The following is a 25,635-nucleotide window of genomic DNA, read 5'->3' on the forward strand; positions in this document are numbered from 1 at the left end:
GTATTTTGATCATCATGAGCCAGTAAGCTGAGAGAAATGAGGAAACACAGATATGAAGGAGCCTGGTGCAGAAATAACCTGTTCTGCCATTGCAAGCAGCACTTTGGAAGAAAAACGAACAGTACAGAACATGGTTAACCTTGGTCGTGAATGAAGTGTCTGGAGCTGAAATCCATCACTGTTAGAGCTCTGCGAGTGGAAAGATACCTGGAGAGATCTGCATAATGACAGAACTCAGTTGCAGCAGCTGGAATGTATGTGAGCCTTGATGAATCTGTGTGAGTGCCTATTGCCCTCTGCCTCCTCTGTGCCCTTCCAAACACTGCTGTAAGTGCACTGTCCTGGAATGGTGCAGCCACAGCGTCTTTGTTCTTGTACCTCCTTTCTTTCCTCCTGTCTCAGACATAAATTATGTGCCTGCCTTTGTAAGGGCTCTGCTGACCTGGCTGCTTCTGGCTGCGATCTCCTGGCTGTCTTTGCTCTGCAGAGCTGCTCTTTTTTATGCTTTTAAAACAACTTCTCATGAAGTACCCTCACTCTTTCACCTCTGCTGCCCTTTGTACAAGGGAGGCATCCTCTAACAGCCCCAACCCTTCTTCTCATTCTCAGATCTCTGCTTAGAAATCTCATCTCCTGTTGTGCATGCTCACTTCCAGAGCAGGTCCTGTAGCCTGTCACCTAATAATATTCACAGGCAAACTCATTGGACTGTTTCTCAGGACTGACCAGATGCTCTGTTCTTACTTCCTTCAAGATCAAAAGCACTAAGCTGGGTAATTTCCACAGCAAGTGGTTTTTTAAAACAAAACAAAACAAACAAAAAAAAACCCAAAAAAACAAAAAACCAAAAAGGGAAAATGTTAGTTTTCCCAAATGTTATCAATTTATTAGACGTTACTTGAAACTCCTGCTTGGAATCAGAAATGTTTCCAGCTAGGCTTTTTGGACCATGGTTAGCACGGTGGAGTTTGCCTTGTAAGACAGATTAATATAATATACGGTCATACACTCTGTCTGAGCTTCCCTGTTTTGAGTTTGGAGTTCATCCGGAGCAGAACAACAGTCACATCCTGGAATGGTGTTGAACTGTACTCCACTTGGAAGGTGTTGAAACAGAAACCTGGTCGTTTAGGTCAGTTGTAATGGTACGTACAGACTTGAGTGGGATTCTTGGCCACAAGAGAAAAATGCTAATAGCCAAGACATCCCAGCAAAAAAACAACAGCTTTTAATTCTTGAAGTGAAGCTGTATTCTTTGCCCACTGGCTGCACAACACCAACACAGGTATGATAGAGTGACACCCAAATAGGACTAGAGAAAGTTATAAGCCTTGCTAAGTAAAGACATATCTCTGCAGCTGGATTGCCACTGTGTGCAAGATCCAGTGGTGAAACACAGGCACAGGCTGCCCAGAGGTGGTGGTGCCCCGTCCCTGCAGACACCCAAGGTCAGGGTACGGGCTCTGAGCACCTGATGGAGCTGTGGGTGTCCCTATGCATTGCAGGGAGTTGGACCAGAGGGCTTTTAAAGGGTCCCTTCCAACTCAAACGATTCTATGATCCTGAGCGTGCTGGTTCCTATTTCCAGCACAGTCACCTGTAAGTCTTCTTTCTAACTGCTTGAGTAAACGTTACAGAAGGTCACCTCAGTGTCAAATTCTGGTGAGGAAGAAACTTTGAGAAGGACAGAAGAGGCAGAGAGGGGAGAGAAGAGGAAGGCAGGGAAATAGGCTCTGACTGCAAAGCAAAACGTGGCTCAACCGTGGCTATCGTGGGACTCCTGCAGCACCACTCCTGCCAGTCATGTCTCTGGCTCCAGCCGTTTCCTGTGCATCTCCAGACTTCTCCCTGTCCCTCCTCCCTGGGAGCATCAAAACCTCAATTCCTCCTGCACTTCCCTGTCAGCTGTTGTTCTTGTCAACTTGCAATAGTGGCAAATAGCAGAAAATGAAGTTCTCCCTTCTGGTGAGTGTCCGCAGTCCCTGCTCCCTGGCACGAAGAGTCAAAACAGTGCATATGATGTGCTGCTCAGACTGTTGTACCGGCTCAGCAGGCACTGGCTATTACTAAGCTGAGCACTGAAGTGAATAAACAAGAAGGATTGAAACTACACCTTCCCCACAGTTGTTCAGATTTTTCTCGCTGAAGCACTGATCCATGAGGTTTTGAGCTGAGCACAGGGTAAGTTGATTTAAAAATGCACCCAGCTCTGGCTACAGGCACCTACAGGGAACAGCTCTCAGGCTTTGGCACTGCTGAGGCTGTGCTCTGAGCCCAAGCATCTCTTCCCTATACCTGCTGCTCCAGTAGGTTCCTGGCTGAATGCTGCTAACCCTAAAGGTGTGATAACTTCTCCCTTGAAGCTGTCGCCACAGTCCCACTACTGGGTGCCTCTGCAATGCTGTGATGTAGATCTCTGTAGGAAGGGACAGCTGCATGGCTGTGCTAAGCAGCTGCTTGCAGTTGGTCCTGTGGCTGGGGCACAGATGGGTCTCATTTTCCCACGGTCACAGGAGTGCAATGTGCTCATACAGGGCTTTGCAGATAGCAGAAGATGTGAATGTGTGCAGAAGTTTTCAGACTGCCTGGTGATTTGGGGGTTCTGATTTTGTCCTATCTTCATCCTTGTCAAGAGTGGGGGGACTGCAAAATGACTTGGTTTCTCAGCTGATGAGAATGAAGTATGTGGTTATCTTTGGAAGGGCACAAAGGTTTAATGTCAGACTGTGTTCTCTCTGATATGAAGATAGCTATCCCTCTGCTATCTCCCAATTTATGTGTTTCTCTTGTATCTTTTTGCACACAGCCTGTCTGGGCTGGCAACCAGCTCTTCTTGGTGTACTTGCAGTACCAACTACTGTCATGGTTGAATATAGGCAGTGATGAAGTGGAGCTTTGTGGATGTTTTATACAAAGAAAAGTTTGGCTTTGACATACCTTGCTTTAAAGCACTTTGCTCTTTGTGATTTCTAAGAAGGTCAGAAAAGGGAGCCCTAGTGGTACTGCCTGTACTGTAGGTGAGTGAGTTGTTGCACTCAGGTGGGTTTGTAGTGCAGAGCTGTGCTACCCTCATTGCCTTGAAGGCATCTTTAAAGCAGGCACTTCAGGTACTTGATGCCCTTGCTTATGTAGTGAGCACCCTGGGACAGCTTCGCTGTTGTTTTGACTGATGTGTGGATTGTAGTGCAGCACTTCTGTCTTTCCTCCTCCTCCCAAAGTTTGGAGAAAAACAGAATCAAAGAACAAGTTGTGTTTTGACTGGCAGCGTCTTGCTTGCTGCAGTATGCTAGCTGGCAGAAAAAGATATCTAGGGTCAAAGTCCTAAACGCAGCAAGATGAATGCTAGGCATTTAGAAATTGCAGCAACTCATCAACCTCAGGAGGGCAGAGGCTTTTCTTTTTTCTTTCAGTGCTTTGGAGTAGGAACAAGCCGTGCTGGATGTGGCTCTAGGCAGCCTGGTTGGCAACCCTGCACCTAGCAGGGGGTTGAAACTGGGTGATCATTGTGGTCCTTTTCAACCCAGGCCATTCTATGATTCTCCACTCCAGGGGTCTGACTCATAACCCTTTAGCTTCTAGATTCATTTGCTTCACTCTTCTCGTGCAAAGTGTGCATCAGGAGTGCATGAAATGGTGCCAAGATAGAAGAGTACAATGCTTTACATGTTTCTGGAACAGGTGTCACACGTAACAACTATCAGGGGAAAGAGAATGAGACTCTTGGTTATTTTTAGTCATAGAATCGTAGAATGGCCTGGGTTGAAAAGGACCACAATGATCATCTAGTTTCCACCCCCTGCTATGTGCAGGTTTGCCAACCAGCAGACCAGGCTGCCCAGAGCCACAGAGGTCAGCACTGCCAGATAAGATGGCTTTTGGAGGGCCTGGAAGCACCTGTGCTTCTTGTTCTGGAAATCTGGAAGGAAAACAATGCAACTCTTAAAATGCCAGCAAAGCTAGCAAGAACATGCTAAGATTGTTCAAAGCAGTGGTAAATTCTGAGACAGTACTCACATAGTCAGCTGATAAATGTGGATAATATGACTCATTAGATGTATATTCAAAGATCAGGTTTATGATGCTTTATAACTTTATTGGTACCTTGATCTCCATAAACCTATGGATGTCCAGTTCTTTCCAAAACTGTGATAATGCTGTTTTTCTGACTCTGCTGGTAGATTTCAAAGCAGTTCCTGGGACTTTGTTGGTTTTTCCTACAGGCATAGGAGGCAGATAAATAGCATATGCCCATCTGTCAGCTGAATTGTCCCAGTTCACACACACTGACTTGAGGTCTCACGTAGGCTGCTTACAACAGATACCGAATTTAGGTGTTGTGACTATCAAGTGTCTGTGCTTGAGATGGTAATGAGTTGCTTGAACCACTTTCTGCCCAGGGATCTGGCTCCAGCGTGCCTCATACAAACCAGCTGAAATCAGATGGCAGAGAGTTGATGGGAAATGCAGCAACCTTCTTCCTTCAAAATCTAATAATTCTCCCTATTAATAACCACGCAGGCACTTGCATGAAATTTATAAAGAATCTTCTCATTCAGTATATGGGAAATGTATAGAGCTGGTAGAGCTATGTCTCTAGGAGAATGGTTTGGGGATGCATTGCAGTCATTGCTTCTCTTCTCAGAGACTTGCTTTGACTCTTGCATGAGTTACAGCAGGGACAAGAAACTGCATGGTGTGACAGCTGCAGACCTGCTTAGTTTTCAGTGGTGGCACAGCTTGAGTCCTAGAAAGCTAAAAGGAGCTGGCAGAAAGCAGAGGTAAGGTAAAATGTAAGAGTTTTAAGAGCCTAGTATGGTCCTGGAGCACAAAGTGTGAGATCTGTCAAATTAACAATACCTATATTGACAATTTTCATGTTAGTGAGATTATACTCTGGAGTTCCAGGCCCAACATCCAGACTCGGCTGCCCAAATTCAGCTGCCATATAGATTTGCACAAGCTGTCACACTCGTTATTTCCTAAGGGCTCCCAATGGAGTCTGGAACGAGCTGATGGTGCTCTGGGTGAATTGTAGTGTTCGTGCATTGTCCTTTGGGTGCAAATCAGTGCTGCCTTCCTGCTCTGGGTTATGCTGTCCGTATTTGTCCAGCTTCAATGCTGGGCAATTTCCATGCAGTATTTTTAGTGGATAAATGACTAATAGAATCCTAAAACTGAAAGTAACCAAACTTCTATAATTTAGTTTTCAATTTCTGCTAAATACTCCAAGAGGATTTAATGTGGTGTGTAATTAACACCAGCTATCAGTTCACAGCAGCTCTCTTGCTACAACTCAAAGCACTGTGCAAACAAAGTAAAATAGAAGTCACCCTTTAAAATTTCCTAAAGGGAAAAGAGAAGGTAAATAATTACCCAATCTCCTGGGATTATCCTAAAGTTAGAATCATCCATTAGAATGATAGAAGAAAAAAAAAAAAAAAAAAAAAAGCCAGCTGCTTCCAAGGTAATTTAAGATTTTTAATTGCAGCAAATCTGGGGAATTCAGTGGAGATTCCCAGAGCAAACAGTAGCTGTGTCCCCCTGCTTGCACATACCTATAGCTGTGCATTTTAAAGGCAGTGACCCAAAATGCTGTACGTGTACACAGAAGATTCAAGGGTAAATAGAGCTAAAATTGAGTATAAAAGCTAGAAGTCACATGAAGCTTTCCCGAAGAAGTAACCATCTTTCTCCACTCTGCAGTATTCTTCTGAGTGTGCATTTTTCACTGAAAATCCCATCCGGGCATTCAGACTTCTGCGACAGACTTCCTTTAAAGCAAAACCCAGAGTGTGGTTTTGCACTCAGTGTATGTCATCACTGGCTCTGAGTGCACAGTGTCCTAGCAGAGACCAAAGGCAGGAAGGTGCTGCTGGCTTGCCAGCTCTGATTCTTTCAGATGAATTTGGCACCGTGATCCCTCCTTATTCTTGTGGTTCTGATGGTGTGTCACCTTGAAGAGCAGTTCCTGCTGCAGGGTTCATTACCTGCGTGACCATGTGATTCAATTAGGTTCATTTGATGGTGACTGATATCTGGTAACATCCATCAGAGCCAAGCTGCTTAGCAGAAAACAGTGCAGTGTATAAATCTCTTTTCCTTCTGTCACTGCCTTTCAACAAGAAGCTAATTCTATTTAATACATGACGGTACCGCATAATTGGTGATATAAAACAAGAGGAAATGGGGAAAAATGGATACAAATGCATCTTGGCTCTGGTCCAGCTGGTCCTTCATTTCCTCTGAATCTGAAGATGAATGTTAGAAAGGGACAGGGTGTGAAAAGCATCAGTGGGAGAACGATGGTGAAAATATTCCGTGTTAAGGTAGCTGCGGTCAGGCCCTCGGATAGCTCTTGTGTAAGAAGTGGGATGCTGAACATATTTTCCTTCAATTAAGCGTGTTTTGAAGCATCTTTATTTGATTTCTTTCTTTCTGGATTTGTTCCAAACTCTTAAATAAATAAATAAATAAATGAGCTCCTTTCTTTGGACTAATGAATAATTTAGGCTCCTAAAACGTAAGAAACGCTATTCTCTGATTGGCTTAAAATGCACTTTTTGAAACCTCCAAGCCAGCAGCTTCGTTGGGTGCAGCATCACAGCGGTATGTCACTGCAGACTGCTCCTGTGTCCCTGCAGATACACCCAGATACAGCGCCTGCCCCAGAGCATCCTGAGGGAAGCCGACTTTATCTGTTCACTCTGCTCCAATCAGCGCTGCCTTGAGATACTGATCTACGACCTTGCAGCCTGGGAAGTGCCATGTGCAGGCAGGAGGCAGAAAAGCGGGAGCTTCATGGGGGTCACATGAATTTATGGTGCCAGCAAAGTGAGTTTGTGCTTGAAGGTGAGGTGAACAGATGCAGAGGTGGCTGGAGGCGCTCGGTGCAAGTACCAGCAGTGCCGTAGCGACACAAGAGGGAGCTATGGATTCTCCTGAGATGCAGCAGGGTTCACCCAGGCAGAAATGCATACTGAGTGGGTAGAGGAATAAATTCTGGAGCACAGCAGCCTCTGGAAAGACAAACCAGGCTCTGGTGTGTTTGTTCCTTGGGGCTGTTTGGGTGCCAGTTAACTCTGAGTGTGCTGGAGAGGAAGATGGAAAGGAACACTACTTCCTTTGGGGAAAAAAATAAGAGATGGTTGTTCCTTTATCTGATGCTTGTTGTGCAGGAGAAAGGATGGCCCAGAGGGCAAAATGCTGGTCTTGGGAACAGGAGTTACCCTGCTCATTCATGTGGGCTGTGTAAGCTGTGTTCCTCAGGCCTGAACCTGGAAGTGACATTTATGGGGAATTTAGGATGTGAGAGCTGTGCAGAGATTGTCCCAAAACCTTGCTAGGTTCCATTAGGACCAGTTTAGTTTCACCAGCAGAGATTGCCAGTGGCTTCAAATTGCTGCTGTGTGAGTCTGAGCCCTTTACATTGCTTGCTACTCTGCAGTCTCTTCTCTAGGGCCAGCCACGGGCAGGGGCATAGCTGCTTATCTCATAGTAGGAGCTTTACATACAGCACAACACTTGGCTTCAAAATCACGCCAAGGAGAAGCAGTGCATCTACCTGTATTGTATCCTCACAATTAACACTTAGCAGGAAGTGAGAGATCCAGCTCAGTGTCTTCCTCCAAGGTGACTGCTGAACATGTAATTATTCTGGACTTCACAGGATTTGGAGTATTTGTTTATAGATCTGCAAGGAAAGCCTCCAGTTTCTGCATTCACAGCTCAAAATCCACATTTTGGATAACAGCACTGCTTGGTTACCCGGCGGTCTATAGTGCTGAGCACTGCCAGCAGCCCCTCTGCTGCTTTGTGACTCTGCCCTGAGTGATGCGCTGTCCTTTTCTCAAATATCCAGTGTAATTCTGCTTGAAGAAAATCACTGTTTTCCCTCCCCCTCTCTCCTTTCAAATCTTTTAAATTCCTCTTGCAGTTTTTGTCCTCATTCTTGCCTTTCACCCCAGTTCCTGGGTGGATACTACGTGCTATACTTGATACAGTCTGAGCTATAAATAAGAAGCAGTTTGTTGGAAAGTAAAATTAGCAGGCCAGATTTTCAAACTCGCTTCTAAATGTGTGCCTAACCACCTCGAAGAGTACATGGCCTCATTTTCAAAGGTGCTGACTGTTGTTGTTATCCTTGATTTCAATGGGAATTTGTGGTGCTTAAGAATCCTGGAAATCAGGTCACTCTTCTGTTTGAGACTTGAGCATGGATGGAAAAGCCTGACCTCCAGCAGGGTATTACAGAAGGGTTGACAGCTGCTCTGGGTCAGTCATTTGCTCTGAGTGCAATGGGAGTTTTGGAAAGGTCCCTTCTGTTTTTAAGGGATAGGAGATTCCCAGTGAGTGACCACAGACACTCTTCTGTTCCCATGGTGAAACATCATGAGTCCTTGGCTTTGTTTAATTGTTTACTTTGTTTTGCACGTGATTGTAGACATTTGTCAAATGCTGGGGCTGTTAGCTTGATCTGACTGTTGCTGAGGGAGGTTGTGTGCACTGCAGTCATGTTGGGGTGAGTTACGCTCAGAGATGCGGAAGATGCCCCATCCTTGGAGGCATCCAAGATCAGGCTGGATGGGCTCTGAGCACCAGACGGAGCTGCGGGTGTCCCTGCTCACTGCAGGGGAGTTGGACCAGATGACCCTAAAGGTCCCTTCCAGCTCAAACAATTCTGTGCAGCTGCTGCATGGCAAAGCGGAGACAGATGATGCTGGGACTCTGCCCACTGCTTGCAGCCTGCGTTGACCCATAACCATAGGACATATTACTTACTCCGTACCTGGCTGAGCTTTCATGCTTACAAGCCCTGCTGACCCAGGCAAGTACTGGAAATTGGCAAAAAAACAATCTTTTCAAGTTTCTGGACATCTGTGAGCTCTGTAGGAAAGGCCCTAAGGAGGTGAAGCCAGTGACTGCTTTACACGTGCCATAGGAGCTCCTGGCCATGCTGGGAGAGTTGGCCTGGGAAATGGGCTCTGCAAGTGGAACGAGCAGCCAGATCTCACTGCACTTTTGTCTTCTAATTTGCTTTGTGCTTTAGGAAAAATCTCAACAGTGTTGACTGCCTGCAGCTGGAGCAACAGAGAGGAGTGACAGAAAAGAGGCCACTCTGATAGATGCTTCTTGAATCTGCAAAGAGAGAGTTCTTCATCTGCCACCAGGAAAATACTTTTGGGCTTTTGACTGTGCTTTTGGAACCTATGCTTAGCACAGCTTTTGTAATTAAACTGAGCCTCTGGTTAGGAAGGCACAGGTGATGATAAAAGCTGCAGAGCATGTGGTTGCCAGATTTCTCATTTCTACAGCTGTGTAACCCAAGGCTCTGCTCTAGAAAACCAAAACATAGACTATCCAGTAGAAAGGTGTTTGCTTGCAAAGCACTCAAAATAATTTTTCTTTGTTAGCTCAAGAGCCTCCAGCTTCTCTCTCCAAAGCCTGCTGTGTGCTCACATGCCAAGACAAGTTTTTGGCATCCTGCACTGCTGCACAGAGCTATACTGGGGAGAGAGCAGCTGCTCTGCTCTGCGTTTTCCATGTGCTTTTCCCTCCTTGGTGAGAGTGTTTAAATAGCTATCTTAAACCAGCTGGGATTACAGAAGAGGAGGTCAAAGCAGAATTTGACTTATTTGACTTCCCAAAGGTTTATCTTGGAGAGCTGCTCTCCTATCTGTGCTGCATTCCCTGCCATGCTAATAGTGTAGCAAGTGTCTGGCAGAGGGCTTGGCTTAGGAGGGCACAGCTGAAGTGCTGCTCTAAGACCATGCAGCCTCCTCCTACCCTTTTTCATTAGCTAGAGCACTACTCTACTTTAATGACCAGCTTGGTAATGTGTAGAGAACCCCTGTCTGCAGTGGGCTATTTTGTATCTCTGTTCTTTCATGTGTTTTTTTGCTTTTGGCATTCAGGTGGAAATCAAGCTAAACACTCAGAATCCAGCAGTGGAAAGAGGAGAGGGGAGGACAGGGGAATACGTACAAAAGAGAAAGGAGAGATGAAAGAACAATGAATGAAACCCTATGCAGCATCATTTTGAAGTAATTAGTTAGATTCATTATGAGTTTTTCTTTCTTTACGAACCCCAGGAGGTGATAGTTGGCAAAGCTCTGCCAGAGTAGGGTTCCTGAGAGCAGAGAAAGACATCCTGGGCGACGTGTTGCAGTAAAAATGAGTCTTCCATAGAGTTCAAAATACCTGTTATGGGACAATCCCTGAGGGAAAGGCTTCCGTTTAAGTAAGAGCACAGCAGAGGTCAGGGGAGCTCAAATAAGAGCCTCCTGGAAGGGAGCTGGTGTGACACAGAAGGACGTGTGTTTCCCCCAGGGTGAGTGCATGGAGGCTGCATCGTTAGAGCAGGCTGTGTGTGCAGTGCATGCAGATCACTGGGTGAGCCGCAGCAGAGCCGATCTGCAGGCTGGAAAGGCTTGAGGGTTGAGCAGACACATGGGAGTCTTTTTTCCTTTTTTATTTTTTCTTCCAGACACTTGAAGTTTTGATGGAGAGGAAAAGAAAGGTTCTTAGTTAGAGTGAGCTCTCCCAGCGAGCTGCATCTGCACTGAGCTCCCGCAGAGTGAAGCCTGCAGGCATTTTGTGTGCGTGAAAAAACTGATGCAAAAATTTTTGCTGCCAAGAGGAGGAGAAGTTTGTGTGCTTGTCAGGGCCTCTGCACCATGATACTGCATTCCTGTTATCCATGGAGCAGTGCTCCCGAAGGGCCCTTTTTGCCATACCCCACCTTGCTAAGAGACCTCTGTAGAAAAGCTGGCAGCGTTGATACTGCTCTGTGTTATGGATGACTCTTTGCCAAGTGCCCACTGCACCTGAGGAAGCCATACCATGCCTAGCAGTGGCTTTTTGATCTCCTGCTGAGGAGAGTGGTTTCTTCTTTAGGTCATGTTTTCTCACCACGTGCCTGGTTTTAGACTCTGCATTTTTAACCCCCACAGTTATCAGTTTAGTGACAGACATGCTGGGCCTGCTCTGGCCCAGGGAAGGTTCAGGTTGCATATTAGGAAAAATTCCTTCTCCAAAAGAATGGTCAGGGGTCACCATCCCTGGAGGTGTCCAAGAACTGTGGAGATGTGGCTCTGAGAGACATGGTTAACGGGCATGGTGGGAGTGGGTTGGCAGTAAGATGGATAATCTTGGAGCCTCTAGTCTAAATGATTCTATGATTGTATGATTCTATGACCAGAGATGGCAGCTCCTACCCCTCCACGAGCTAGCTGGTGAGTGATGCACACATAGTTTATTGTAAAAGAGATGCTGTCCTCAGCTCGAAGATGCCACAAGCCAGCAAAGGCTGTACGTGAACACTTGGTGCCATGTTACTTGTGTTGTGGATGTAGTGCTAATTGCACAGTGTTTTCCCTAATGAAGTGATGGGTCTTCCAATAACTTAATAGAATCCTGCCGCGGGCCCTGATTTACCTCTGACAAGTTAAACCATTGCCAGATCAATAGTGTGCTGTCTTGCAGTAAATAGGCTTGACTTTAAGTATTCAGTAAGGATGTATTTTGGATTAAGGGCCAGTTTTTCAAGGTGAGAGCCCGCTGTAGGCTACAGATGCAGCTTAGGGGTGGCTGTTCTCTGCACAGGCTGCAGATCTCAGCTCCCCATGCTTGGGGAGCTGCTAGAAGCAAAGGCATGTCTCTTCCTTGGCAGAGATGTTGGTAAGGGGCTTGATCTGAGCGATTCCACTTCCAACCACTTCATTTAGTACCAGCAGTGAATGCTGTGAGTGGAATGAGGGCCTGAGGATAGTTATCATTCAAGTGACTGCTAGACAAAATGGGTTTGCACGGGACTGGACCTCAAAATCTGTCTCTTTAGTTCTGTGTGTGCTTCCCCTGCTGGAGATGTGTGTTGAGGAGAGTGAGCTCCAGAAGGATCTCTGGAAGAGATACTCTGTGATTGGGATGGAGACCTTTCAAGTAATAACCTCACATTGCTTAAAGTGTCTCATCATCCTAAAGAAATGCAAAGCTCTGCTGTCTAGAAAGAACCTATTAACTTTTACTATCATTTTCTGCTACATTTGCACTCAGCTTTTCATATATGTTAAGAACAGGATATCCTTATCCCTCTTGTGTTGGAGAACTGGCCCCAACTCATGAGATATAGGACTGAGACCTGCTACCACACATCCCTGAAGGACAATCCTAAGGCTTGGGTAACTGAACCAGTGAGAGTGTTAAAAGCAGAGTACTTACAGTGAATACACAGCTTCAACATTTTCATTGTGTCGCTACTGTTTAATCCTTCCTTAATCCCCTTATGCTGCTCCATAGAGGTTTCTTGTGTTATTTTCGTTGTCTTGCTAATAAGATGCTGCACATAGTGGAGATTTACACTGAAAGGCATTAGGGGGGATTATATGAAGATTAGACAAGAAGTACTCACAAAAGGTTGGAGATTTTATTACCAATTTTTAAAATTTCTATTACAAAAGAATTGTACTGTAAAAATTGTAGAAAACTTCTACTGTAAAACTGAAAATTTTTCTACTGTTCAAAAGACTTATCTTGAATTTCAGCACTGGTTACTTTTCAGACTCATGCTAACAGAACTGGAACCATCTGATTTATCTGTGGCTTTTAAGTGGACCCAAATTCCTGGAGAAGAAAAGAATTAAGCTCCTTCTTCGGCTGGACTAGGGATACATGAACATCCCTGTGGTACCCCTTTAGAAGTGTATGGATGGGCTTTGGCACCCAGCAGAGACTGTTGATTTCAGAAGGGTTCTGCAGGTGGTGGAAGACACTTTGTGCTGAGTCTTTACAACCACAATTACCTAATTGCATGCACTGGCTGCAGTAGACTAAGACTGATATCTTGCAGATGAGATTCTGGTCTGTTGTTTCATCATCACTAAATAAATGTTGTGGAATTTTGCAGAAGCAAAGCCACGCTGGCAGCAGATCAGCAATAAAAATGGAAAATAAAAATGCTTTTAAATAAAATAGCAGAAAATGGGAGGTAGCAGATTTTATATGTAACCATCAGGGCTCCAGGAAATTAATCTAGTATAGGACCTAAACTAGAATTGAATTTGAATATATTGCCCATTAAATCAGGACTTGCTTTGTCTCCTTAGAAAACTACAACACAGTGTTCAGCATCAACTCCCGAAGGGTCCCTTCCATGAGAAACCCTGACTGTCTGCTTTGGGAATCTTTGCAAGGTTTCACATCCGCCTGGGGATTTCCTAAAGTCCTGTGCCAGATGCTGGTGGGTGTCAAACTATTTTGACTTTTAGAGATCTAAGTTCCTTCCAAAAATGGCACAGAATCCTAAATAGTAAGTGAGGCTTGCTGGCACTGTGTTTGCTTTTCTTTTTAGCATTTTTGCTTGTCCTTAGGAGTGGTCCTGAGCTGCCTGTGCTACACAGGTTGGAAAACACAACTTTAAATGACTTGCTTGCAATAAGGGGGTGCTTAGCTGGGAATTCAGCAGAGCATCCTACTTCTGAGACCCATTCTGAGCTAGCAGTGTGTTTCCTTCACCCTAGTTTTTATTATTAGCTCAACTAATAATGGCTAGTTTTATTAGTAGCACCTCTTTGTTGTTAGAGCAGTGCTGTTTGCTGAAAATAAACTCAGTGAATGAATGGGATAAGGAAATTGAAATCCAAGGCCTGCACAGCCATGAGGATATAAGTACCTAAATGTGGTCACTTTGAAGGACCCAGTTTCTAAATGCATGTTTAGCTGGAGCTGTGGTCTTCACTGGGGGTAGAACTGTTTCTCACAGTCATCTTAGGATAGGAAGTGGACATAGTCTGTCCTTGTGCTCTGAGGTAGAATGAGCTCCACTTCAAACACAGCAGACAGCTTCATCTGAAAACTCTCCAGCAGTGGGAATTCTGTACCTGGTATCATCCCATTTAGCGGTTCACTGTTCTCCTTGTTAAACAGTTCATCTGCTGACAGAACTTTTCATTAATACAATTAAAGTCTCTTGTCCCTGGCCCTGTCAACACAGTTGTCCATAATTAATCCTTTCTCTTATGCAGGGACCTCTTGCACACATGAAGACTGCTTTGCTGTTTCCCCTCTGCCTTCGTTAAGTGCTTGACCCCGGTTCTTCCCATCTTCACACACACACTGTTATTTCAACCTCTGATCCCTCTACCCTTTTTCAGATCTTTTCTGAAGCTTTAGATCTTGCTTCAAAATCTCTGTGAATGCTGCACCCAGCCTTTAAAATTAGAGGGGCTGTGAAATATAAAATTAGAAATGTAAGGAAGCACCACCACCGAGAAAACAAATGCTATCTCTTTGTCTTAAGAATTGGTCATTTTTCCTTCACTTTTGGTGTTGGAACTAGATGGTCTTTGAGGTCCTTTGTATTCCAAGCCATGCTTTGATTCTAAGCAATACTGAGTTTCTCCACCCAAGGACCTTTGTGCTGTCATCTGAGTGGTGGGGACTGCAGTGTTGGATGGTGCAAGCTTCTGCTTCCATTGCAGAACTTGCAGTGCTGGTGGTGGCATTTTGAGACTAGCCAGCCCTGGCTTCCTAGCCTTCTGCTCTGATGTGGTAGTGGTATTACAAAAAGCCTAAAGAAATCTCATTAACTGCTGGCTACACAAAAGATAGCAAATAGGAGAAGTGATTTAGTTTGTCATTGACATGCACCACAGTCATGATGACAAACTCGAAATGAAAATTGTCTCAACTCAAATGCTCTCCTGTGGTAAAGAAGAGGCATTTCATGATTGTGGAATTAGAAAACGTAGACAGCTTATTTCATTTGTGGCAGTTTTGTTAATAATGCATGGGGAAGGCAAGTAATAATCTGGCATGCAATTACGTTTAAACTGTTTTCATGGGGTGAGAAGAGACAAAACCAACAAACACCAAATAGCAACAAAAAAAGCCCCAATAAGTGTTGAGCTTCTGACTATTATTCTGTCTGTGTTGGGTATTTGAATTGATAGCAGTCTCACTCTTTGCTATTGCTGCAGACTCTGAGCTGGACATCTCCCCATGCTGTTTTACGCCAGCAGGTTTCAGTGGCCAAGCTGAAGTGGGAGCCTTTCTTCTCCTCTCTTAGACTTGCAAAGAGTTTGAAATTCAGGTGACTTTTGATGAGGGCTGCCCAGGCTCATTCAGACAGTGCTTCAGAAGCTCAAAGCATGATCTCATAGGCTCACAGTTATGCCAGTGCTGCTTCTCAAGTAGGGAGGCTGGATTGCAGGGAATGCTGAGATTGAATCCTTCTGGTGAGGTCTATGCATGCTACAAATGAAATGTGTGTGTGTTACTCCTAAGATTCTTGCTTTTTGCTGTGCCTGGCTCTCAGAAAATCCTGTAGGCTGCAATTTATGATGCAGTGCTAAACAAACTTTGCCTTACTGATTCAGGATTAGGACAGCAGGATCGATTCAACCTGACGGAGGCTGTGATGCCACAGGCATCACAAATCGTTTTTTGGGTTACATTGTGCACTTCTTATTGTTCTGCAAATATGAACGAGAATGAATTCCTAACGTTGGAGGTAACACCTAATAATTTTGTCAGCCTGAAATCTAAGTCTTGTTTCCAGTGATGCCAAAGAGCTGAGGATACATCTAAGCTGATGTAGATTCACTCTCTTCCCATGAAACAGTGAGTGACTCTTTTTAAAAATGAAAAGTTACCCATGCTCAACATTGGTATTTCTTCTTAACTTATTTAATTGCTTGAAAATATTATTTCTTGATCTTTTCCTCTCACAACAGAACAAAAAACTTAAGAAGTCTCCTTGCCTGCAGCAGGGGGTTGGAACTAGATGATCTTTAAGATCTCTTCCAACCCAAGCCATTCTGTGTTTCCTGATTGCCAGCTCTGGGGACGTCAGTGCATATCTCATGATGATTATAGAGGAAGGTTTTTCTGCTCTACAAGTCACATGGCTAAGGAAAATCTGAAGTTTATTTTATTAATGAAATTTTCAATTTCCTGTTATTCCCAAGGAAAGCTCAGAAATACTAGTTGTCAGGCCTATGAAATCCTATCGTGAATAAAAAGCTTTCCAAAAGCAGTGCTACAGATGTTAGTAGTTCTAAGTCATGGAATCATAGAATGGATTGGCTTGGAAGGGACCTAAAAGATCATCTATTTCCAGCCCTGCTGCAACCCTGCAGGGCTGTCATTCACTAGATCAAGATGCCCAGGGCCCCCTGCATCCTGCTATTGAATGCATCCAGGGATGGAACAGATCTCCTGCTTTGAGAATTGTGGAATTACTTCTGGTGGGAGCTGCTAGGATTGGGGCAGCCATCAGATAATTTGGGTTTGGTGCTAAGCAGCACAGCATTGTGTAATGTGTAACATCAAATTATATGAGCTGGCCTCTTGCAGCACAGCTGTCCATCCATGATCTGAGCATTTTAACTCCTGGTGTCATGCTGCTGTCAAGCCAGTAGTGCAGGGTCCAGCTGCCATCTGCTTAGCTACAGCTCTTTGGGGTTTGGTGGAAAAGCAGTGGCTTGCAACAGCAGAGAAAAGCTTTCCTACTCTGTGTGACAGCAAACTGCAAATCTTCCTATTATCATCTCTGAGTAGATGTTTAGCTGGTGCCATTAATCTTATTTCTGTAAACTGCCTGCTTGGGAAGCCCAAAAATAGAATGTATTGCTTTTTTTATTATTATTATTCCCACTAGAAAACATGGTGGGTAGTAAAGAGTGAATTCCTGGGCTGATTTGTTGAAAATAGCAACCCATGTTAACATGAGCCTCTGGAGATCAGTATATAAACACTCAGCCCTCGAGGGAATTAAAATCTCCTTCAAACTTAGCAATATTGCTTGTGGTGATTAGGTGGTATTTTAGTCAGAAATGAGTCCTCTGCTTCTAGGTATTTGCAGAACACCAGAAAAGCTGGATGAAGTTGTATCTCTGTGTCAGTGAGCATAATATGTGAGACTTCGGTGTGTCTTCAGTATGAATGTTCTCAAATAGAGTATGTCTGATGATAGAGAAGTCAAGGGTAAGGCAGTCTTTCTGCCACAAGCCAGGGGATGGCTAGGAGCAGCAGTTCCCAGGCTGGAATGCCATTGCAGAATCACTCATCAAGCTCTGGCCTGGACGGATGGAGGATTTGGACATGACAGCCAGGAACTCACCAGTGTTGATTTTTATTCTGTTCATCAGAGAGGCACTTGAGAATACAATTGCTTTGAACAAGTGAATAGGACCCTCCAAGCACTTCAGTATTTTTCTGAGTCAGAGCTGTCCTGCGTCTCCTGGGCTCATGTGAGTCTGGTATCCACAACCCGAGCATGGGGATTGATGAACTGTCATGTTTCTGTGTTGGAAGAGGCAGGTGTTTGGTCAAGCAGCCACTGGATGTGTGCAGAAGCAATTGTCGCTCCTGCAGCAAGCACACAGAAAAGTATTTTGCATCGTCTTGTCCACATATGATATGTGCACGTGTAGGGTGGGGGTCAAAGGATCATGACTAAGGTTTTTAAGGGTTCCTAGCAGAATAGGCTTGATATTCTGGGACCCAACAGTATTTAAGCCAGTGAGGATTTTGTCTGAGGTAAGACAAAACAAGGAATTCAGGATATGATTCTTTATAATCCATATGATACGACTTGGCGCAGCAGACAGATTTACAATTCTTTTTTTTTGCATGCTTTGGAAGCTGTTTTAGACCGAGTTTGCTGTTTGAATCAAGTAACAGAAGCTTCTTGCTTCTGGTGAATGTTCAAACTAAAGCCTTGAATTCTCTTTTACATAGAAATGCTTTTTGTAGGATCCATCCATTTTGATGTCAGTTTGACTGTTTATCTCTTCTGCATCTTGCATCTAATTTATATTCCAGCATGGTAAAGTGAGCTTGATAACAGCCCTTTAGCTTGTCGTCTTAAAACACACGCTCAGCCTGCAAGAGCCAGTAAAGTCGTGTTTATGAGAGTATTATGGTCTGGTAAGTGGGAACAGACTGACCTGTTGGCAGCAGGGCCTATGGGAAGTGGATTGCATATAGATCTTGTAACTAGCTTTGTTCAAAACAAACAGTGACTGCAGTTTTGGATCTGAACCCTGTTCTAGAGTCAATTAGAGTCGAAGAAGGTCTTTTCATAGCTCTAGTGAGCATTAACAGTGTTTCCCATTAGAAGCATCTGCCCTAACTTAATATCTAAAATGGTCAGGGGTGAGCAAGTCACCTCACTGGATAGAAATGAATGCATTCAAGTGAGTTCCTAATTTCAGATTGCAACAGACATGTAAGGGAGACCAGGCAAGCTGTCCTCTAGAGATACCAGTTTTTTACCATTCACCTTTAAAAGGTTTATGGTGTAGCTGTTTCAGACCTTAATGTTCAAAGCCAGGTGAGATGAATCCCATTATCTATGTTGAAATTCAGTGCTCTGTGTACCTCTGCAGCTATTTTCCTTTAGCTGAGATGATTCTGTCTCCCTGGGGCAATAGCACACTTGTCATCTTCATTGGGATCAAATATTCCATCACTTCTCAGTGGGATTGTATTAACACTGTGATTTTGGTTGTCAGTTCTTTCCCATATGAAGGAAAAAAAGGCCTCCAAACCAAACCTGGCATGGCTTGATGAGTTTATGGGTTATGTTCTCTGTAGTCTTAATGAACTAGTGACATAGGGTGGTGGAGTGTCCTTATTGGGGACCTCATTATTTGTATCTCACCCCAAGATAAACCTCCAAATGGTTTATTGTCTCTTACCAGCTTTGTCAGCAGGAACCAAGTACATCCAAGACTGGAGTGTAGCAAGCATCTGTCTCTGTAGGACCGACGCTTCAGATAAACCTGGGGTTACTCAAAGTTCTGCTACTGCTTTGAATGTAGGTTGCAATTTTAGTGAAGGAGAATAAAGTCTTCATTCTTAGAGTTGGTCCCTTAAGTATGTGTAACTAGCTACTGTTGCAAGTCAGGAGGATGGTAGATGTTTTGACTGCATCAGTCCCATTCTGGTGTGAGTGTGGAGCCCTCGTCAGCAAATGTAATTCAGACTCCCTAATTCCAACTGCCTGCAGCACTGGTTTGCTGTCAGGTGCATGAGTCAGCAGCCTTGCAGCTTCTCCACGTGCTCGGCTGCATTAGTATTTACTGAGAGACAGAGGCTGTGGTGGGCAGCACACACTGGACCTGTACCAGGCAGAAGGCGGTTCTGAGGCTTCACCAATATCCTTAGGCCTCAACCAATATCCTTAGGCTGCAGGCTGAACTCAAGCACGCTAATCCAATGCTTACCATCTACATTAAAACCAGAGAAAGGATATTTCACCTGGCTTTAGAGCTTTGGTTAGGGTCTTACCAGTCACGTGTTTTTGAAGAGGTTTTATACCTGCTTCTTTTCTAATTGTTGTACAAAGCAGAGATTGCTGGAATAGATACTTGAAAGGTTTTTTTTCTGAATTTGAATTTGTCTTCTGAGTTACTGCATTGAAACAATTGCTGATCTTCCTTCAAAAAAAAAAAACAAAACCAAGCAGGCTATTTTTCGATGCATCCACGTTCTGCCGGTAACGTTCAAATTATCTGAAAGAAACGTCTTAAATTGCTTGACATCATCTCATGCATTTCACCCTCTCCATTGTTAGGGTTCATTAATGATTCCATTACAAACTCCTATTTGCAGAAATGGTTTTCTAAAAACCATCCGTGTTGTATTGTTTATGTAATATAAACGCTCAAGGACTAGACGTGTATTAATAGATAGCCTTGTGATTGTGGAGCCAGCAATTACTTAACTTGTGATTACTCTATCACAAAGTCTGCTGACTCTCAGCACTTTGGAGAGGAGAATAAAATTCCTTCTGCAAATTGGGAAGATAATTTTCTTTGGAATAGCACTTGTTACACAGTGCAGGAAATCTTCTGAATGCAGATAAGCAGTAAAAGCTGGTTAGCTTGATGGGATGCATTATGATGCTTTGGGAAAAACTGTCAGGGTGGTGAGACTTATCAGTCCCAGGGGATGAAGTGAAGGTACTAGAGCAGAGTTGCAAGCATTCCAGGAGAGGATGTGCTGGGTAGAAAAACAGGTGACTGTAATCTTTTTTTTTTTTTCCCTCTGTTGTTCTTATGTAGCGTGTCCCAGTGCTGTTGTTCTCTGCACTGGAACAGAAAGCCTTGAGATCTCATTCTTTTCCATAGTGTTCGCCATTGATTCTTACTGTGTCACTGCTTCCTGATGATAAAGAGTGCAGATCACACAAACAGAAGTAAAAGATGTGCAGAACAAGATTGTGCATTTAAGATAATATCCTACACTGCTGGCTTCTTTGCCCTGAAGACTTTGAAGCTGCTTCCTATCTCCTGTGGGTATGGTGATGTCATGGACTGATACCTTCCAATACACAGGGGAGGAATTGCCATAGCTGATGTCTCCTGCAATAACTATTTTGTGCCCAGAAAGAGGCTCTTGTTGCAATGTAAAACATTTGAGATGCGTGCTGACTGCCTTTAGGAAGCCTAGCTGTGATCTTCTGGGTTGGAGATTCTTTGTCTTTTTCAAATCACTTTATTGCCTTCCTGTATTGCCTTCCAATAACTCCTCCCTATAGGAAGAGATGAAGGACCAAGCTCCAGTTGTTAGCAAAGGCACAAACATAATTTTTTTACATTGGAAATACAGAACTATAGAATTGTTTGAGTTGGAAGGTACCCTCAAAAGCCATCTGGTCCAACTTCCTGCAATGAACAGGGACACCACAGCTTGGTCAGGAGCTCAGAGCCCCATTCCCTGACCTTGGGTGTCTGCAGGGATGGGGTGCCACCACCTGTCTGGGAAATCTGTTCTAAATTTGTTTTTCATAATTGCTGTAATAAATATGTTGAATGGAAATGGAATGGTTTGCTCAATGAAACTTTCTTGTTGCTCTGTACAACATCCAATAGTAGAAATAAAAATAATAATGAGATTGAAGAGATTGGATTTAGAAGAAAGAGGGTTAAAATGTCCTGGCTGATTCAGGGGAAGAATCTAGACTAACTGTGGCCTATATATATCTGCTAGTTGTGACAGTTTTTGTGGGGCATTAAAAGAGGAGAGACTCCTGCACTACCACTGCTTTGTTATCTGATGAAGAAGGAGCTTGATGTTACTGGCTCTTTCGCCCAGTGCAATTCTGGTTTAGTGGCTTTCTTGGAGTTGCATTATTCAAAGTTTCTTAAAACAACTACTGTAATCATACATACATTGTCACAGTGTAAGGAACCAGAAAATTGCATTGCATAATTCCCTTGCAGTTGTCTGAGAAATCTCCTGTCTGCTCTGCTAACACAGAGCAGATATCTGATGTGGAATCGTTCTTTTCCTACAAAGGGACTGCAGTGCTTTCAAGTTAGAGAAGAGCAATAGCAAATATAAATATATTTTATCTGCTATACTTAACAATCGAATGAAAAAAAAAAAAAGTGTTAGCAGAGGTCAAGCATTGTTTGAATGTGTTGCAAATGGTTTCCCAGGGAAACAGCAAATCAGTACTCATAGCCTACTGCAGCATCTTCAGAACAACATCCAGCCACCAGCCCCAGCCGTGTTTACTATAGTACTTGGGACCAAAAGTGATGCAGACCAAAGGCAAGGGAACGTGTGAGTAGGAGCAATTCCAAAGGATGAAGAAACATTCAGCAAGAGTGGCACCGTTACCATCCTACAGTGTTTCTGAATTAAATTCGCCTGTGTCAGACGGTAAATGCTTTTTTTCCTTTATATTTAAGGCTAGGCAGGAATTTACTTTGCATGCTGCTCCTGCTGTGTTCCATGCAAAGGAACGTGAGTGTGTGTGTGGATGTATTTCTATGTTTTTTAATTAACTAATGCTTTGATAGCATTTTTCACACTGTAATATCATCTGGGATAAGTGCAGTTGCATTTCTTCTTTGTGTGTTCAGTTGCTATGTGAGTGATTTCTGATGAAGAAACTAACGTTGAAAGAACGGCAGCCAAAAAAAAGTTCTTGTGCTTCCATTCTGGCTTTTCAAAAGGCTGGGAAATTAGCTCTGTACTATGCTATTGATTTTATTATTAGTTAGTATATTATTAGTATTAGTTAGTATTTTAATAACCCAGATCTATCGTTGTTTTAAAGACAGAGGCACCAACTTTTTGTGCCTGCTGTCCCTTATCTCGAGATGGCAATTGTTCCCTTGCACTTTTCCCCCCTTATTTGCAGAGGTGTCAGCTCTGAAGCAATGCCTTAATGCTGAAACCACAAGATAGAAACTGTGAAGCCCATGCTGTGCTCTCGCTGACATGACAGCCAAGCATAAAGTGCAGAAACACGGCTTGTTCCCTGCAGAGTGCATGCCAAATTCACAGCACAGCTCAGTGTCAGCTGGAAACTTGGAGATGTCCAGCGAGAGAGATCGCTGCACTTAGGATGGTGAGAATGTACAGCAGGGATATGTGTAGTATAAATCAAAAGTTGAAAGGAAAACTTTCTAAAAAATATTCCTAATGTTCAGGTTCAACGTGGTGTTGTTTTCTTATTGTCTGTAGAAATCTCAGGCTTTAACTGTGCTGTTGCAAGTTTATTACACTCAGTGTCAGACGTTTCCGAGCGCTGAGTGTTGCTTCCCAAAGTTGCTTGTTCTGCCCGAAATGAATTCGCTTCCTGCCAGGTGTGCTGTGTTCTTAGGAACGTTCGTGCTGGAAAATTGCAAGGTGTGTGCTGTCTCTGTCCTGATTTTTGTTATTCTGACCAGCAGCAAAATTGTGATTCCTTTTTTTTGTGAGTTAAATTCGGCACTACATAAAAGCAAAGCAAGAGGCACTGCACAGCAGAGCGTGACTTCCAGCTCTTCAATCTACCTGGATCAGACTAGCTTAAATTACAAAAAGGACTGGGTTTTGGTACAGCAGGCAACTGTCTGTCATTTTTCTTGGGAGTATGTGTGCAATACGGAGCATTCTGCAGTCTGAACACTTAGCTGGTGTTTCTTTCTAGAGGGGAAAAATGCCCTAAAGAAAGCTGAAGGAGCGGATGGAGCTAGCTGCTTATGTTGGTGCATTGCTGTTGGGTTTTAGGAAGTGTGAAATAGTAATCCCTGCCCTCACCTGGTTCTTGAGGAGATGCTGGGATGAGCTGGTTAACAAGGTGATTTGCTGCTGTTGAGACAGTGGCTAGCCACTGCCTAGCCCCATCCAGCTGTTCAGGAGTCTTAACCTGCTCCCCATGCTCAAAAATGGCACCATCTGTTACCTTAGGGAAGGAAAATCCAGTCATCGAAGGAAGAAAGGGCAATAGACTGGAAGTGACTACATGACAGCACTTGTCATAGCCGACAGACGGAAAATGGAAAGGTCCTTGCTGGGGATGAGGCTGACCAGGCAGAACTAATACTAAGCCCTGCTAACCTAGACATGAAATGTGTGTGCAGCTGGTTTTACAGAGCAGCAAAGATTTTAGCGGGGATTTCCAGTGAATCCCAATGGGATAGGGCAGCTGCCAGCTTCCCAAAAATGCTGCAGCTGTCTCTGCTTCCTTCACAGGCATCAGGAGAGCACGTGGAGAGGATGCCACAGGGCCTTGGGCCCTGAGCCTGTGTACTGGGATTAGAACAGGAGCAATGCCTTATGTTCTTTTACCCCACTGCTCCTCAAAAGTATTTAAATAGGCTCTAAGTCAGACAAAGAAACCAAAGGACCTGCTTAATGCATGGCAGGTACCGAAGTGCTGCCTCAAGCCGGAGGCAGACAGATTTGGAGTCATCTCAATGCATCTCAGTGTAAGCCTCTGGAAGTACTGAGAAAGTTGTTTGAGCTTCCTGGAGCCAACAGGAGAGATGGATGCCTCTGAAAGGTGATTCATCTCCTTGGATCGGTACTGCTGGGAGCTGGAATGAATCACTCTCTGGAGGCACCCATCAGACAGGAGAGGCAATAGTTGGTGTAGGAGATGAATATAAGCAATTTGATATTGAGTTATGTGTCAGTGTGCTGACTGCTTTTACATTCATATCTTAAGAGACCGATGAACCAGCTTGGATTTATTGCAGTGTTTCTTGAAAAGAAACTATCTCATAATTAGTTGATAATGAGATGCATATGAGTGATTTCAGGAGTGTCTTGGGTCTGAACTCCTTGTACAATGACTTTATGTCAAAGCAGCCTCATGGCTTTTGTTGAAGCTATTGTCGATGTGCTGCAGTGAAAGTAAAATGAGAGTTTAACTCATAATGTCTGTTGCTTTTTGGAAATGTCACTACATTTTAGCAATGACAAGATTCATTGGCATTTCAGAGGATTCTCTTCTTTCTTGGTAAGATTCATAACTTTTTATTTCAGAGTAAAATATATAAATCTGTGAAATTATTGAAGGCACATCTGGTGTAATTTATTACAAAGTTTGTCAGAGAGATTTTCTGTAATGGAATGATATGTGATTTCAAATGAAGTGATTTATGCTTATCTGCTGCTCAGTCAGTGCTGAAGTGATGAAAAATAGATCTCATCTCAGGCCCAAGAATCCTCTGGTTTTGGTTGGTTCTGGGTCTGGCATATCAGGGGAAAAGCGAGTCTGCCCAAAGGGGTTGTGGATGCCCCATCCCTGCAGGCATTCCAGGCCAGGCTGGATGTGGCTCTGGGCAGCCTGGGCTGCTGGTTGATGACTCTGCACATAGCAGGGGGTTGGAACTGGATGATCATTGTGGTTCTTTTCAACCCAGGCCATTCTATGATTCTTATGGACGTGTCGTAGCGAAGGATGTTCCTCTTGGTTGTGTTCAAAGGACTCTGGCAGAAACTGCCATTGAGGTGATCTCACACAGAATATTTGTGTCAGCAAAAGCTTAAAATGAAGTCCTTGCTCTGAAGCTGAACTCAGGGCACCAAGGCTCACAAGTCCCCTTATGGTCATTCTCTCAGACAGATGGATGTTGGCTTATGAATGGCACAGAGGGACATGGCTTAGTGCATGGGCGTGGTGGTGATGGGTTGATGGTTGGACTACACGACCTAGTGGTCTTTTCCAACCTTAATGATGATTCAGAGGGAGATCACCAGAACAAAAACCTCTGACCCCCAGCTTCTTGCTCCTCACACAACAGCCTTGTGTTTTTAGGCACATGGGGATGCCAGCAATGTTTTCTGATGACAGAATTCAATCCAAAATATTCCACTCCCAATAATTGCTTTATATTATGTTTTGTAAATGTGCATAGGTCATTTTCTGTAGAAGTTGCAGAATTTTCACTTTCAACATACAAAAGTCATTTGCATGGCTTTCTCTGCTTTCCCAAATTTTTGTCCATCCTTGAGTAAAATGTAAAAGTTGACTGTTCCTGATACTCTTCCTGGTACAAATGCAAATGATAGACTATATGATTTGGTTTCTACATTTGTATATCCGGAGTAAGCCTAGTTCGGGAGTTGCTGTGTTGCTCTTTCCAATTTTTGTTCAGTTTAGTGTCCTGGACTGATACGAGTTAGGGCCACAAATGAATCCTTTAAGAATCATAGAATCACAGAATGGCCAGGGTTGGAAGGGACCTCAAGGATCATGAATCTCCAACCCTGCTGCCACATGCAGGGCCACCAACCTCCCCATTTAATACTAGACCAGGCTGCCCAGGGCCCCATCCAATCTGGCTTGAACACCTCTAGGGACCTCTAAATACGCTGTGTTATGACCAGTAACTGTAATATATATGT

At 43.9% G+C, this 25,635-nt stretch overlaps 1 protein-coding gene across 5 annotated transcripts in view; it reads left to right on the plus strand.

The window, feature by feature from the left end:
• SLC35F4 (solute carrier family 35 member F4) overlaps positions 1–25,635 on the plus strand; it is a 103,188-nt gene that overhangs the window by 48,398 nt on the left and 29,155 nt on the right. The window contains exon 1 of one of the 5 annotated variants that reach the window (XM_085225857.1): positions 21,366–21,672. The exons of 3 other annotated variants lie outside the window; for them this stretch is intronic. In XM_085225857.1, coding sequence (XP_085081983.1) covers positions 21,597–21,672 — 76 coding nt within the window. In that variant the 5' untranslated portion in view covers positions 21,366–21,596. Of the gene's footprint in view, positions 1–21,365; positions 21,673–25,635 lie in introns of those variants that run through there. One more of the 5 variants, XM_085225855.1, reaches the window with a different exon arrangement.

Source organism: Meleagris gallopavo, chromosome 5 (assembly GCF_905368555.1).
Source record: "Meleagris gallopavo chromosome 5, MGAL_WU_HG_1.1, whole genome shotgun sequence".
Lineage (NCBI taxonomy): Eukaryota > Metazoa > Chordata > Aves > Galliformes > Phasianidae > Meleagris > Meleagris gallopavo.